Source organism: Nicotiana tomentosiformis, chromosome 11, assembly GCF_000390325.3.
Source record: "Nicotiana tomentosiformis chromosome 11, ASM39032v3, whole genome shotgun sequence".
Taxonomy (NCBI): Eukaryota; Viridiplantae; Streptophyta; class Magnoliopsida; order Solanales; family Solanaceae; genus Nicotiana; species Nicotiana tomentosiformis.
This window is the reverse complement of record NC_090822.1, coordinates 92,725,130-92,742,710: the sequence shown is the minus strand read 5'-3', so window position 1 is coordinate 92,742,710 and position 17,581 is coordinate 92,725,130. Positions and strand designations below refer to the sequence as shown.

Below are 17,581 nucleotides of genomic sequence, written 5' to 3'. Positions count from 1 at the left end.
CACTCCTATGTATTTCATGTGCTAAGGTTAGATGTTTCTCAACATATCTTTCACAAATACAACAATTCAATGCTCCAACTAAAACATTAGTTCGAAATAATTACAAAAAAAGCTAATTAAAATTCAACACAAACAGTTGTTATGCTCACAAACAGTAATCTTGCATAACAAACTCTAAAGTCGTGGCTTTAGTCATTTCTGAAAGTAGGATTATTTTACAGTGTGCCTTATATTTATTTCCCTTTAGCTTTTCAAATCACGTGAGGTAATATTTATTCTTTATCTTAATTTTCATTATGTTATGCTACTAATTGTTTCCCTCTTATTTGTCCTTCTCTCTGTATTTCTTTTCCGTAATAAATGTATACTTTTACTGCTAATTAGCATGTTAGTTCAACTTTTACGCATTTATATTGTAACAATAACAATCTCATTTTCTTGCTTATTGGCAAGTTAGCTGTTCTTTTGACGCATATATGTATAGTAAAATCTCACCTTTTGCTAGAAATAAATGCTCTTAAGCTACTTAAATGCGATGATTAATTCCTATTCATTTATTTTACTTATTAACATTAATTTTTAATTTATTATTTTCTTTTCCAGTAAATTTTCTAAGAGAAAATATTTTTTATGAATTTCCTAGTTATGCTAATAATTTCTTATGCTCTATCTAAGAAAACATATAACTACAAATTAGCTTGTGGTGCCAAAAAAATCGCTGTTAACCGTTAAATCTTCTCCAAATTTCCAGCATAAGTCAAACTACACCCACTTAAGTAATTCTTAGCCGACATTGAAAATTGCTTCAAAAAGTAAAAAATAAACAAAGAATTCTCAACCGACTTCACATTCAACCCTAATGAAGATCAAGTACTTGGCCAACAAGGAATTTAGTTTTTTAAAAAAACAAATACTTGGTCACCAAGTAAAAAAAATTCGTATAAAAATCTGTTGCACGCCTCTCTTCTCTTCCACTCCACTTAGATTCATCATTCCAATGGCTTCTCTTGTTGGTCCTCCAGAAATCTATGGCACACAAAAATCTACCTCCACTACTCAAACATCAGCCCCCACTGTTAGCAATCCCTTTATGGATCTAATGGTTGCAAATTTCAACTCCACAAAAACACAATCCCCTAATATGGGCTACACTGAAAACATGTCAGTAACATATCTTTCTACTTCAAACCCTTGTTTAGATTTCTTCTTTCATGTTGTTCCTAATACTCCTCCTCAATCCCTCACCAAATACTTGCAATGTGCTTGGAATCATGATTCTTTAACTGCCTTGAAACTTATTTGCAATTTGCGCGGTGTTCGTGGCACTGGCAAATCTGACAAAGAAGGTTACTACACTGCCGCTCTGTGGCTTCATCAATTCCACCCTAAAACCCTTGCTTGTAATTTAGAATCCGTGGCGAATTTCGGGTATTTCAAGGATTTGCCTGAGATTCTATACAGGCTACTTGAAGGAGCTGATGTGAGAAAAAAGGCTAAAAAAGAAAAGAAAAAAGGCAAAAAATGGAAGAGATTTAAATCTCATGGGGAAAAGGATAGAGGTTGGAAACCATTTGGAGGAATTCAAGTATCTAATGAGAGCAAAGCTGAAATTGAGAAACAGAAAGCGAGTAGCGACAGAGAGCAGAAAAAAATTGATATGGCTAAAAAGGCTTTCGAGAGGTATAGGCGTGATCCTGACTATAGATTTTTGCACGAACGTGTATCTGATCTTTTTGCGGATTGTTTGAAGTTGGATCTTGAGTTGTTGAACACTGGGAAATTAAAAGATATCAGCCTTGCAGCTAAATGGTGTCCTTCTTTAGATTCATCTTTTGATAAGAGAACACTTTTATGTGAAAGCATTGCAAGAAAAGTTTTTACAAGAGAATCCCACCCTGAATATGAAGGAATTGAAGATGCGCATTACGCGTACAGAGTGAGGGATCGATTGAGGAAAGAAGTTCTAGTGCCCTTACGCAAAGCGCTGGAATTGCCAGAGGTTTATATTGGGCGAAACGATTGGGGTTCGATTCCTTACAATAGGGTGGCCTCAGTTGCTATGAAGTTGTACAAAGACAAGTTCTTGAAACATGATGAAGAAAGATTTAAAGATTATCTCGAGAAAGTGAAACAGGGGAAAGCCAAGATTGCTGCGGGTGCATTGTTGCCTCATCAGATAATTCAATCACTAAAAGACACTGATGATGGGGGTCAAGTTGCTGAGTTGCAATGGAAGAGAATGGTAGATGATTTGTCCCAAAAGGGGAAATTGAAAAATTGTCTTGCTATTTGTGATGTTTCAGGCAGCATGTCGGGTACTCCAATGGAGGTTTCAGTGGCGCTAGGCATTCTCGTTTCAGAATTAAGTGTCGAGCCTTGGAAAGGAAAGTTGATAACATTCAGCAAGAACCCAAAGCTTCAACTAGTTGAAGGGGAGGATTTAAGGTCCAAGGTTGGGTTTGTGAGAAATATGGAATGGGGAATGAACACTGATTTTCAAAAGGTGTTTGATCTAATACTAAAAGTAGCTGTCAATGGGAAACTAAAGGAGGACGAGATGATAAAGAAAGTGTTTGTGTTCAGTGACATGGAGTTTGATCAGGTTTCTGCATATCCATGGGAAACAGATTATCAGACTATTGTTAGAAAATTTAACAAGAAAGGTTATGGGAATTGTGTACCTCAAATTGTGTTTTGGAATTTAAGGGACTCGAGAGCAACACCAGTGACAGCAAACCAAAATGGAGTTGCATTAGTGAGTGGTTTTTCAAAGAATTTGCTGACTTTGTTCTTGGAAGAAAGGGACTTTCATCCTCAAGCTATTATGGAAGCAGCAATTTCTGGTGAAGAGTATCAAAAGCTAGTTGTGCTTGATTGATGTATATCAAACATGGGAAGAGGAGCAAGGGAATGCAGAATGATTTAATGTTTGGATGTTGATGAAAACTGTTCCTCAAAATATTGAAGAAAAGAAGTTTATGTTTTAAGGAAATTGAATATTCCATCTATTTAATTTCATATGTTACTGTTTTCTTTCCTCAGTAGTTTACAAAGGATAGATGGTTATTTTTATGCAAAAAGTTAATCTACGCTTGGCAAACTTCTGAATAATTGTTAGTGCAGAATTGGAGAGATTTAATTAGCAAAAGCACAAATTAAATCTCCGATTATATATGTTCCTAACAACTCCTCCAATACCTACAATATTATTTCCAACATTACTGCGCAGCTCCCATCAGTATTGAGTTTAATCCAATATTCAGTAGACTTTATCCATGTAACTGGAATGCAATTGATATGCTGCCTGAAAGTCTCAATAGATGTACAAAACTACTGCCAAGATAGTGAGTTGTCTAGAGTAATCTTCCTATTATTAAGGTAAATCTTTAAATGGAAGAAGATCTCTTTACAAATTCACTTCATTCATATCGATCTTTTTGTGATTATATATATACCTGTTGGAGCACTTAGCCTTCTAAAGTTCCCAACAAATAAAGATTGACAGAACTTGGATGGTCCTCTTCTAAACTACATGACATTGTTTGTAGTAATTTCAAATTACTGGTTGAGTCTAAAATTAGTCGAGTGCTTCGTCAAAACTTTTGGAAGTATTAAAAAGATAAATCTTCCTGTTTTTTTGTTATTGTACATGTAAAAGCAAAACAACTTCCTGCCTTAAAATTCTTCCACTAAATTTCTTATTAATATATTGGTAGCTGTTTTTCTTTGCCTTTTCAAAAATATTGCGTATAAAAATATTGGTCCTCTAAGGCGGCGCAAGGAGAATTATATAGAAAGCAGAAGAGTAGAAGCTAGCTTTTGGGGTGCGGAATTAAATGATCAAGAGATAAACAATGAGACAAATGTGAAAGTCCCATGCTAAGAAAGTCCAACAGAACACATAAAACTCCTACCTACCTCAAGGATTACATTTGTAACTTACCTAACACATCTTATCCTGTTCATTCTCAAGGTTTACCTTCCTTAAGTACACTTTTTTTCCAATCACAATCATGTCACCCCAGATTCCCTATGTTCTGAGAGTCAGCACTTAGTGACAAATGTTTGTCATGATAGTGAGTCATCCTCATATGGAAAGGCAGCACTCAATCCTGCATGGCAAGCAGCCATGACACAGAAATTCGAGGCTCTTTATGCCAATCATACTTGGGACTTAGTACCCTTACCAGCTGAAAAATATGCATTAGGCTGCAAATGGGTCTAAAAGATTAAGCATAAAGCAAATGGTAGTATTGAGAGATTTAAGGCTAGACTGGTGGTAAAAGGGTATACTCAACAAGCAGGGGTTGACTATACAAAAACCTTTTCCCCTGTTGTCAAGATGACAACAGTTAGAGTTTTAGTTATTGTTGCTGTAAAGAAATGCTGGGATATATTTCAACTTGATGTAAATAATGCATTCCTCCACGATGACCTATATGAAGAGGTGTACATGAAGGTGCCACCAGGTTTTCTGATTGATCAAACTGGCCCACACAAGGTGGTTTAATTTGCAAACTAAACAAATCTTTGTATGGATTGAAACAAGCCAGCAAACAGTGGTATGCCAAGCTGACTGAAGCCCTGTCATCAATGGGGTACAAATATTCTGAAAATGATTATTCATTCTTCTCCAAGAAAACTTCATCCTCCACTATCTTTGTAGTTGTGTATGTTGATGATGTTATCATCACTGGTATTGATTCAGTGGAGATAGCCAACTTAAAGTCATTCATTGACAAGCAGTTCAGAATCAAGGACTTGGGAAAACTTCATTACTTCTTGGGTTTAGAGATCCTTTACAAGCCAGATGGTGTTATCATCTCCCAAAGGAAGTTTACCTTAGACTTATTAAAGGAATATGACTGCTTTTTCTACACCAGCTTGTCTTCTCCTCTTGATCCTGCTATGAAATTGAAGGCTGATGAAGGCACTCTTCTCCCAGATCCTACATACTACAGAAAATTAGTGGGCAAACTTAACTTCCTAACCAATACCAGATTGGATATAGCCTACAGTGTGCAGCTCCTCAGCCAGTTCATGCAAGCACCTAGAGATACACACTTAACTGCAGCTTTCCATCTTCTTAGGTACCTGAAGAAAGATCCCACACTTGGGATATTTTTCTAAAATGCCACTGATTGCTCCATCTCTCCCTACTGTGACTCTGACTGGGCATCCTGCCCTGACTCTAGGAGATCTGTCACTGGTTATATTGTTCTAGTAGGAGACAATCCCATTAATTGGAAGTCCAAGAAACAAGAGACCATTTCCCTGTCCTCAACTGAAGCTGAATACAGATCCCTCAGAAAAGTTGTTGGGGAACTGGTATGGTTAAGCATGTTGTTTGAAGAGTTCACTATCCCACAATCTAGTCCCATTGTTGTTTTCTGTGACAGTCAATCTGCTATCCACATTGCTCACAATCCCGTGTTTCATGAGCGGACAAAGCACATTGAGGTCGACTGTCACTTTGTAAGGAACAAACTCCAGGAGGGCCAGGGCCTCATCTCTCTTCACCATGTAGCCACTACTGACCAATTTACTGACATTCTTACTAAAGCCCTCACAGGAGTTAAACATAATGCTGTTCTTGGCAAGTTGGCTGTGAGGCCCTCCCATCCAATTTGGGAGGGGGGGGGGGTATTGAGATGAGATATAGTTAGTTAGTTGAAGATAAATTAATTTGTAATATGTTAAGTAAGCATGCAGTTATGAGAGTAGTTGTATGTCTATGCCTTTATACATAGATCATGTAGTTAGTTGTATTTTGTATTTTCAGATACTTGTATTTTAAATACACGTGTGTACATATATACACATTGTAATAATGAGAAAAGGAAGTAGAGTTCCATTTTTTAATTCCTTTTCATTCTTTCTCTACTCTCAGATATTTTCCTCAGAACCTTCTAGAGCCTCCATTGAAGCTCCTCTGTGAGCTCCATCTCTTCTTCTTTGTGATAATCTCGATACTACTCTTGACTTGTTGCTGGCGCTATGCTCCACGTAAACATCATCTCGGCTGCTACATGAATCGCCGGTGAGCTGAATTAGTTGCAACGCCGCCTTCATCTTTGGCTCCCTCAGCTTCACCGTTGACGACGAAGCAGATTTCTTCATTAATTACGTACAAATATTACTAGTACTAGTAGATATGGAGAGGCCGAGAGAGAATATTGTCTGTGCGTTTGAAATGGGAGAAGAGTTAATATCTATATATAGAGAGAGAGGGGTACTGTGTTTCTATTCCTCATGCGGGTTTCCTGGGTGGAATTAATGGCGAACATATCTTTGATTTTTTTACGTCCCTATATAATATTAGCCAAATATTATCTATATCAGCCAATTAGCTATTTGTAGTAAAAACAAAAGGTCAAATTTTTACTTTATTTTGAACGGGTGTTATTATAATAAATTAAATACATCTTAACGATATTGAATATCAGTTTTGGGATGATTCGGTGGAGTTTTGAGGTGTTTTGAATTAAAAATTCGAAACAGAAGATGAACATAAAAAAAAATGATATATGTATCACACTGTATATCATTTGTGTATCACATATGTATCATATTTGTATCAAATGTGTATCACATTTATATCCATGTATACCTGTGTGTGAGATACATGCGTGATATATTAACTATGAATTTTGATATCAAATCACCACAATCTTCCTCAAATTTTGTATATTGACTCATCTATATGTTTTCAATGAATTTCAACCATGCCCATTTAAAAAGGTTCTTTTTTGCTTAGATTTTTGAAATCTTGTATATATATATTTTTTATATTTTATCACCTTATTTGCTACCTCATCTACAAAATTTTCTTTTCCTCTTACATCTAATGCTGTTGATCACGCTTAAGAATATGGAGTGAGATCTTTGCGTGTAATTCTTGGAGAGAATGAACCTTATTTATTTGACTTTTCAATCTTTATATGTGTTTAGCTATTATTGGTAAGTCTATGATTAATAGATAGAGGTTGGTAAGTTGAAAATTATTTGGCACATTTTTTTAAGATTTGTTTTTAAAAAAAGTTTTTAAGGCTTCGCTAACTAGTTAGTAGGAGTATACATTAACTACGTACCGGGACAAGGTTGTAATTTAAGCAATTCTTTTGGTTACTCTTTCTTTTTTTTCTTTTTGTAAATAATGATAATCAATTAATCCAGTCATGGGTAATGGGTTATGTTCAACTTAAATCTATTGAGGTTTAAATTAGGCTAAATACGCAAATAGACACGGGTAGTTTCTCAGGATTTTGTTTCGGCCCCAACTCAATGAGTTTACAACGAGGTAAGGAGACTTGACCAAGCTAGTGCGCTCCTCGTCTCAGAAGAAAAGCTACATTCATAATTACCTGCATTCACCCTAATATTCATAAATACAATGAATAATAATTTAATTATATTTAAAATATTCATTGGTCATCTTGGTTGATATTGATACGGAAATTTTACACATGGTAGCACGGGAATTTTGCCGTGCAAAAGTGATTCGGAAGATGTGGGCACAAGATGCCACATGTGTAAGAATTGAAAGTTGTGAATTATGAATTGAGATTTCGAGGAGTGATACCTCGAATAATTTATGTTGAAATACATTCATTATAAATAATTTAATTGATTGATTTGTCATATGATTCCTTACTTGAACCCATTCATATGTCATTTGTACTCTAACTATATTGTTGCTTAATTACTTGATTGTTTTCTCGTTGTCATCCGTGTTCTCATTGTTGATTTGAATTGGTAATTCTTTTATTATTGGCCTTACATTGATATTCTTTCCTTGTTAGCTTTATGTAACATTTTGTACAGGTTTATATGTCCGGTAGATGTCTTGACCTGGCCTCGTCACTACTCTACCAAGGTTAGGCTTGATACTTACTACCGCTGTGGTGTACTCATGCTACTCTTCTGCCCATTTTTGTGCAGATCCAGGTACCTCAGAGTTGTTGATATTCCTGTTATCTGACCGTGCATCTCTGTGGAGACTCAAGGTATACCTGTTGTTGCGTTCGCAGGCCTCAGAGTCACCTTCTGATATTTTCTTTGCACTGTTTGATTCTATTCTGGAACAGTTATACTTAGAAATTTTCTAGTAAACTCTGTAGAGCCTGTGACTTGTAATACCGGTTTTGGGAATGTAGAAAATTTCTATTTCATATTTATTTAAGATATTTGGTTGATTTATTATCATTTCGTCTGAACTGATAAAAATGGCTAAAATTTATTTTAACGTTGGCTTGCCTAGCAAGTGAAATGTTAGACGTCATCACGGTCCTGAAGGTGAAAATTTCGGATCGTGACAAACAGACTTTTGGGTTCAGTGATTATTGTCTATCTTGAAATATGTATTACAATACCATTGTACAGGCGGACCTAGGATTTGAAGGCAAAGAATGCATGATTGTAACTAGACATGTCATATTTGACACCGAAAATTCGGTTGGCTTGCAATAATGATGCTCGGATTATTTAGTTATATAAGCGTGATTGATTTTGTATTTCGAATTAATTCAAGAAAAGAAAAATAATAAGTAGTATTATTTTTGGCTAAAAGAATAAGAAATTCGATAAGTATTGGATTTACAGAGCAAGACCAAATGCAGCACATATCACCATGGGCGGATCTATGTTGCGGAAAGAGAATGGTATGCCACCCGATCACTCCGGTAAATTTTTATGTACCCACATGTATTTTACTAGTATTTCACGTGAAAAAGATAGATCAATAAATAATGGCACCCCACGTATCAAAATAATTATAGGTGTCATGGTCAAAGTAACCCTTGGCAGGCCCAATACCCAAGATTGACCCTCATTGTAGAGAACCAATTTTACTTTACTGTGTTACCTCTTTTCAGATTATTCTTTTTCTTCTCTTTTTCTTGAATTCCATTATCTTCATTTTTTGTATTTTCTCTCTATGTACAGTTCTATTTTTATTAGTTATTTAGATTGAAAAAAGTATATTTGCTTATGTTTTTTTATTCTAGATCTCAATTTCTTTTTTTTAAATATGCTTTTAATCATTTTTCTTTTTTACTTAGTATTATTTTTTTCTTGAAAGGACCAAATATATTCAATTTGGTTATCATGCGTTTATTTATGCACCAAAAGATCTTGTAAAGCAAACCAAATTAATTAAAAAAGGATTGAATTGAACTAAATTAATTTAAATTAGAGCGAACCGACAAAATGCATGTATACCCAATTCAACCGTCTTGACTACTGGTTACTATACATTAAATACAGTGGCACCCGCAACCATCAAATCGTGGATCCGCCTCCTGATAGTAGGCTATAATTATGTAGTTTAGCTACTATTTACACTCTAACTTAGCTTCACTTTATTGATATTTGAATGTTAAAGGATAACAAATTGCTCTAATTAAGAACTTTATGTTTTGCAGGAGCAATTCCGGGCTATGGGGACGTTAAAGAGTGTTTCAGAACTAATATGGAGCATTGAAGGCCAATTGGAGGTTAGCGCACTTAAAAAGAAGAAAGAAAAAATGCTGCAAAAAATCCTCCAGGTGCGTGGTCGATGCACGGCCGCGCATGTCAGGCAGAAACTGGCCAAAGTGCGCGGTCGATGCGCGGTTGATGCATAGCTGCGCACGTGCTTCCAAAACAAAAACGTCCAAGGTCAATTTTGTAATTTGAGAGGCGAATAACCTTAACCTTTATGAAGCCCAGCTCACCCAAAAAGAGGGTATCTCTGTTTTTAAAAGAACTTTGGAGGCAAGAACACAAAAGGAGCAAGATGGAGAATTCTCCTACGAGTTTTTCATCTTCTTCTTCTTCTTAATTCCATTGTTGGTTATGACTTTTTATATTGTAATCTTGCATAGTAGTATGAGTAGATAAACCCCTCATCTAGGGTTGATGGAACTAATTGTTGGATGAAGTCTTGATTATGTTTATAATTGAGCCATTTTTACTCTATAATTATTCAACTATGTGTTTCTTGTGATTAATTAAAAGGGACCTTGATTAATCGTGTCTAGTTGTCTATTGTTGCTTGAGAAAGAACACTTGATTAGATTGTTGTTAAACAACGCTACTTTCGAGTAAGTTAAGAGATTAATTACGTGAATTTAAAAGCAGAATTAGAGATAACGAAGCTTTGGTGTGATATTTATGAGTTGTACAAATTGTCAACCAGAGAAGTTCGAGAGAATACTTCTAGTAAATTATCATAATTGATCGAGAGATAAGTACGGTAAGCAAGAACTCATCATCTTTATAGATTATTACGGCGAGATTGTAGCTAACGTGTCAGGAATTAATCCGAAAATTGGGAAAATCAATAACCCTAGATTCTTTTACCCTTAAATTCAACTTCATTCTTGCTTATTGATAGTTTTTATTGTCATTTTTTCCTTAGTTAAATAATTTCTGTTAATTATCAAATAAAATCTCGAACTCAAAAAATTTTCTGATTATCATTAGCGATACTAAAGGTTGTAGCAAATAGGTTAATTCCCTGTGGGATTCGACTCCAGACTCTTGAACCAGATTATTTTTACAGCGACCGCTTAGTCCTTTTTATAAGGCATAGTTATAACGACCCGGCTGGTCGTTTTGATTATTGCAATCCCATTTCCCCATTTACTGCTCAAATTATAAATTACAGTTGTTATTTGGCTTGCCGAGGTAATTGGTTTGGGTCCGGTGAGGTTTTGAAATGATTTGAAGCGCTTAGTTCCAAGGTTTAGAATTTAAGTTGAAGAGGTTGACCGGATGTTGACTTATGTGTAACGACCCCGGAGAAATTTTGCTAAAAAAATTAATGTTTGGCGGTACCGAGGTAGATCAATTAGTATAAATACTATAGAAAGTTTTGGGTTGAACAATGCACCGATGTGTAAAGGAAATTTTTGTCGGAAAATGGTCATTTCTGCGACCACTATGCGGTCGCAGAATCACTCTGCGGACCGCATAATGGTCGCAAAGTAGATCAGGAGAGGGGCAAGATATGAGAAAAATCCGCGATGCACTATGCGACCGCAGACCTGTTTTTTGGTGCATTATGCGATCGTAGAACAAGTATGCGGGCCGCATAATGACCGCAGACCGGGTCAGTAACGCTCAGCTTTAGAGGCCAAATTATGCGACCGGTGTGCGGATCACATACCTGTTATGCTATCACATATGCGACCGCATGACTGTGTCGGAGCTTCCATTCTTTCTAATTTTTGACCCGACCCAACTTCAATTTATAGCCCTTGAAGCTCATTTTTGAGCCAAAATCTGATATTTTAGAGAGAAGTGAGAGCATTTTAGAGAGAGAAAGTGAAGACGTAGTCATTTATCGATCAATTCTTGCTCAAGGTTTGAAGATTTTCACAAGGATCTTACTAGGGCTTCAAAGAGGTAAGAATTTCTTTCCTCAATTCTTCAATTTCGGGTTTGGAATAAAAATAGTTGATTTATAGTATGATTCTTGGGTGTAAGAGTATTATGTATACATATCAATAAGGTTGTGGAAGGATTGTTAAGTTCAAATGGGTAAGGATTGGGTTGAAAATTGTAGAAATCTTCATAGACTTTAATTGAAGATTTGTGGGTCGAGTTGATGTTGGATTTTGGTGAAATTTATATGGTTGGACTTGTGGTTGAATGGGCATTCATATTCTATAACTTTTGTCGGGTTCCAAGACGTGGGCCCTACGGGTCATTTTTGAGTTAATTTCGGATTTTATTGGAAAAATTAGTATTTCCTTATGGAATTAATTACAATAATTTGTATTGACTGATTCGAATTAATTGTGGCTAGATACGAGGCTTTCAGAGGCCAATTCTCGTGGCAAAGGCATAACAGAATGAATAATTACACGGGTTAAGGTAAGTAACAATTATAAATCTGGTCTTGAGGGTATGAAACCCCGGATTTTGATATCATATGATTATTTTGGAGGTGGCGCACATGTTAGGTGACGGGTGTGTGGGCGTGTACCGAGGGGATTGTGACTTGATCCGTCCCGGAAAACTGTAAAGTTGAATAATTTATTGTTAGCTATATGACCTCTATGTGTTGAAGAAATTTGACTATAAATCATTTTAGAAATCATGCTTAGGCTATGTTATAGTACCGTTGAGACCCGTAGAGGTCTCATACTTATTGAATTATTTGCTAATTGCTGTCTTGTACTCAGTCATGATTTTTCTTGCGTATTATACCTCAGTCTTTCTAGATATTTGTTGATATACTATGTTATCTTTGTTTGGGCTGATCTTGTGATTTCTGAGAGCCTGAGAGACTTGAGAGGTTGAGGACTGAGTAAGGCCGATGGCTTGTTGGTGAGGTAAGGATATTATGGCATGTGATTTGTCCGTGCAGGATATTATAGCACGTGAGTTGTCCGTGCAGCACATGAGTTGTCCGTGCAGCACGTGAGTTGTCCGAGCAGATTATGGCGCTTGGGCTGTAGGAGCCCCTCCGGAGTCTGTACACACCCCTAGTCAGCGCGGGTACCCATTGAGTATGAGTACTGAGGGCTGAGAGCCGAGTGGTTGAGCTGTTGTGACGAGCTGAGTGACTGTTGCCTGAGAGGCTGTACTTGCTTTGCATTTGTTGTTGCACTTGGTTGCTATCTATCATTGTTGTGAAATCTCTAAAAGAATTTATATCCGGATTACTTGAAATTGAACTGTATAAATTGATTTGACTTAAACTTCCGGATTTGAAAGCATGTCTATTCTTTGCTGGAACTACTGAAAGTGAACTATGACTGTGTAGCTCGTCATTATCTTCAGTTCCTTAGTTATGATTGTTACTTACTGAGTTGGTTATACTCATATTATGCCCTGCACTTCGTGTGCAGATCCAGGTGTTCCTGAACATAGCGGGTGCTGATCATTTCACACATTTGATTTTCAGGAGATTTTGAGGTAGCTGCCGTGTTCCGCAGACCTTGTATCTCCTTCTCTATATCCTTATTTACTGTACTTGGTCTCAGACTATTATAGACCGTATTTTTCAGACTTACACTCATATTGGATGCTCATGTACTCAGTGACACCAAGTTTTGGGAATGTTGTATCGGAAATTACTAGATTTTTGGTATTGTATTAAACGTTACGTTTTTAAATTTAAAGGAAATCGTGGGTTATTGATGTTGTCGGCTTGCCTAGTACTGAGATAGGCGCCATCACGACAGGTTAGGATTTTTGGGTCGTGAAAATAGTTGGGCGTGATCAAATTTTAGCACCGTTGCAGGGGAACTAACGGTGTTATTTATTACAATTTAGAAGAATTGCTAGGATTTTTAGTTTAGATCAATTTTCTGTGGTGTTAAAAAATATTTCCATTGAAATTCTCAAGTTTGAACTCTTCTATGACTCAGGTGCATACCTAGAAGCTTCTTGAGAACTGGTGAACTTTTTGAAGGAATCTCAAATCTCGAGAAAGCATTCAGGGCATTGAATCCGGCTAACAAGAAGGGCAAACAGCTAAAACAAGACGAACAATTCGAAATTGAAATGGACTTCGTCGAGAACGTTAACGAGAACAATAGGAATGATCGAGTAGACCCAAATATCGGAGTGGTAGCACCTCTTGTGCCGGAAGCTGCTCTATATGATTGGGCGCAACCAACTGATGATAACCTGGCCACCGCAATTGCAGTCCCTCCGATACAAGTGGAGATGTTTCAGATTACCAACAACATGCTGCACTTGCTGCAGAATAAAGGGTTGTTCTCTGGTTCGTACATCGAAGACCCACAACAATATCTGAAGAACTTTCTATCAATTTGTGTCACTCAAAGACAACTGAATTTGACTCCTCAAGCAATCAGATTATTACTGTTCCCATTCTGAGTGACTTGGGAGGCTCAAACTTGGCTGAATTCGCTCCCAATAAACTCCATTGCTACTTGGGAGGAACTAGTCAAGTAGTTCTTAAACAAGTTCTATCCACCCAACAAAACTGCGAGACAAATTGATGAGATGTTGTAATTCAGGCAGAAACCAACTGAAACTTTGCAGGAAACCTGTGAGAGGTTTAAGGGTATGCTAGTGAAGTGTACACACCATGGAATTCCATATCAGATGCTAGGACAAAGATTCTATATGGGTTTGGTTGACGGTCTGAATACCAATGTAGATGCTTCAGCTGGGGGTGCACTCTTGAGCAAAACATTCACAAAGTGCAAGATTCTTCTTGACAAGATGGCTCAAAATTCAGGCTGGATGACGAGAGATACAACACTCACTCTAATAGTGCAATCTGTTGCTCTTGATCCAAAAAATACAAATGCAGAAAACATAGCCACGCTCATGACCTAGATGAGCTTGTTGACAAAGAAAATTGATGAAATGGGTACGAAACGGGTGCACATTGTTGATATGACAAATGGAGGCCTATGCACTCCCTGCATAAATCAGTCATATGTTTGCTCGTGGAGTGGAGAGAATGATAACCAGGGCTTCAGTGAATACATGAATTACGTCAATAATTTTAGGGGTCAGAGTCAAGGTGGATAGCAATGGGGACCTCAAAATCAACAGTACAGACCAACCCAGCAACAATACAATACCATTCTAGGGGGAGCACGACCACAAGGCCAAGTCGTGCCTTATCAAAGGCAGCAGGGCTACAATCACCAGCACCAATAACAATTGGCTTACCAACCGCCTCATCAACAGCATGACAGTAATATGATAGAAATCAAGGGCATGCTGCAACTACTCATTGGGACAAATGGAAAGATGTAAGAAAAGTTAGCCACACATGATTCTTCTATTAAAGTCATTGAAACTCAATTAGGCCAGTTATATATAGCCTTGAACAATTTCCCACAAGGAACATTGCCTGCAGACACAAACATCAATCTAAAGGAGCAGAACCCAAATCAGCTAATGGTAGTGAGTCTCAGGAATGGAAGGGATTTAGATAGAGAGCAAGAAGTTTCTCAATCTAGGAGAGATGCAGTGCCAATTACTCCAGTGACATTAGAGACCGACGAGTTAACGGAGCTCACAGAAGTTGTAATTGAACAGACACAAGTGGACAAAGGCAAAGAGAAAGAATTTGAACAACTCCTAGAACAAGTGGTGGAAAAGGCTCCTATTAAAGAAAAGACACCAAGTAGTGGGCAGAAGCTAACTCCTGCACCATTCCCTTAAAGGTTGGCAAAGCAAAAGAAAGATGATCATTACAGGAAATTCATGGAAATACTTATACAAATTCAATTGAATATTCCATTGATGGATGCTTTGAGGGAAATGCCAGGCTATGAAAAAATGATGAAGGATCTGATGTCTCGAAAACTTGACTTCCAAGACCTGTCTACTGTAACTCTAACTCAAAATTGCAGCGCAGTAGTGACAAGACTTATGGCTCAAAAATTGGCTGATCCCAGTAGTTTCACTATCCCATGCACAATTGGAAGTTATGCTTTTGCTAAATCATTGTGTGACTTAGGAGCCAGTATCAACTTGATGCCTTTGGCAATCTACACAAAATTAGGCATTGGTAGAGCTAGACCGACCTCAATATTGTTGCAACTGGCTGATCGCACAGTCAAAAGGCTGACAGGAATTCTAGATGATGTGCTCGTCCAAGTGGGGAAGTTTGTATTTACTGTCGACTTCGTTATTCTTGACTGTCAAGTTGACGAAGAAATACTAATAATTTTGGGAAGGCCGTTCTTAGCCACTGGGAGAGCATTGATCGACTGTGAGACTGGAGAGTTAAAAATGAGGTTGAATAATGAGGAAATAATATTCAATGTTCAACAATCTATGAGGAGGCCCAGCGAATTTGCAAATTGTTCACTAGTGGAGGCGGTGGATGTAATAATACAAGAGGAGGATGAGACCCTTAATGTCAGAGATCCATTAGAAGCTTGCTTGATGAATTTGGAATATGTGGATGTTGAAGAGTTGGCAGAGTGGGTCATGGCTCTCGAAGGTCAAGGATTCTAGAAAAGGGAACCCCAGTTTGAGCCACTACACTTAGAAGAAAGGGCAACACCACCTGCGAAGCCATCAATAGAGGATCCACCACAGTTGGACCTGAAACCGCTTCCAAGTCACCTCAGGTACTCTTTATGCCCTAACACTACTTTACATGTTATTATCTCATCCGGTTTATTAGTTGTGCAGGTAGAACAACTCCTACAGGTGTTACAGGAATGAAAGACTGCTATTGGTTGGACCATGGCAGATATAAAGGGTATCAACCCGGCCTTTTGCATGCACAAGATTCTCTTGGAAGAAGGGTACAACCCTTCCAGAGAATATCAAAGAAGGCTGAACTCAAACATGAAAGAAGTAGTGAAGAAATAAATGATCAAGTGGTTAGATGCGGGTATCATCCTCCCCATCTCTGATAGTAACTAGGTTAGCCCAGTTTAGTGTGTGCCAAAGAAGGGTGGAATGACGGTCGTGCAAAATGAGAATAACGAGTTGATCTCGACTCGTACAGTCACAGGTTGGTGAATTTGCATAGATTATAGAAAAATGAACACAGCCACCCGGAAAGACCATTTCCCATTGTCATTCATTGACCAAATGTTGGATAGGTTGGCAGGGCGGTCTCACTTCTGCTTTTTGGATGGATTTTTGGGGTACAATCAGATCTCAATAGCCCCTGAAGATAGAGAGAAATCATCCTTTACTTGTCCGTAGGGCTGGCAAATGGGTCGGTCTCGGGCCTAAACGGGCCAAGTGGACCGGTCCAAACGGTCCCGGGCCCAAATTAAATAGGCCAAATGGGCCCGGGCTAAACAAGCTTTTTGTAAGGACCGTCCCGGGCTAAACGGTTCCGGCCCGCGGTCTAAACGGGCTAAGTGGGCCCAACATATATATGTATTTTTAAAAATAAATAAATAGATATTACAGACCAAAGGATGTTAAAAAAAATATCTAAGGTAATTCTTTGTAAATTTTATTATAGAATTGTGACCTAAATTTTATTTAACATCCTAAATTTTAATATTCAATAGTCAATATCGAATATATATAGTATATAAGATGTATATATAGTATATATATATAAGCTATATTCGATAAGCTATATATACATCTTATTTACTATATATAAGATGTATATATAGTATATCATCACAAGTACATGTATTACCTTTGCAGGCAGTACAAGTATTATCAATATTTTTATCACTATCAGATAAATCAAGTAAATCTATTTCAGCTTCGGATTCTGACTCAGAATAATAATAATAATCAGATTCTGATCCAGAAGTGTATAAAAAACCATAAACCTTATCACGTAACTCATTGTCTAGTTCTAAGGTTTTCACCTTTTGAAGCTTACAATTCGGGGCTATATGGCCAAATTTACCACACTTGTAACACTTAATGTCAGCAAGATCTCGCTTAGACCTATTTTTAGTAAATCTAGTAGCCTTACGATAGGCTTTCTTGGCATCACGCTATTCTTTGGATCTATATCTAGATCTTCTTCTTATGAGTAGAAGTCTCGGGTAGACCGAACTGGGTACAAAAATCTCATAACTGGGATTTTTCCTGAAGCTGTGTGGATAAATTTAAATCATTGCACACGTTTAATACTTCTTGTGTGCTTATTCCTATCAACTTA

At 37.3% G+C, this 17,581-nt stretch overlaps 1 protein-coding gene across 1 annotated transcript; it reads left to right on the top strand.

Annotated features, from left to right (window-relative positions):
• Positions 1-960: 960 nt before the first annotated feature.
• LOC104092178 (uncharacterized) lies at positions 961-3,136 on the top strand. The gene has a single exon (XM_009597711.4). It carries the CDS (start codon positions 998-1,000, stop codon positions 2,876-2,878), a length of 1,881 nt encoding a protein of 626 aa, XP_009596006.1. The 5' UTR covers positions 961-997; the 3' UTR covers positions 2,879-3,136.
• The last annotated feature ends 14,445 nt before the right edge of the window (positions 3,137-17,581 follow it).

What these genes read in the sequence shown, in the direction of transcription:
- LOC104092178 (XM_009597711.4), top strand. Translation starts at nt 998, where the DNA reads ATGGCTTCTCTTGTTGGTCCTCCAGAAATCTATGGCACACAAAAATCT.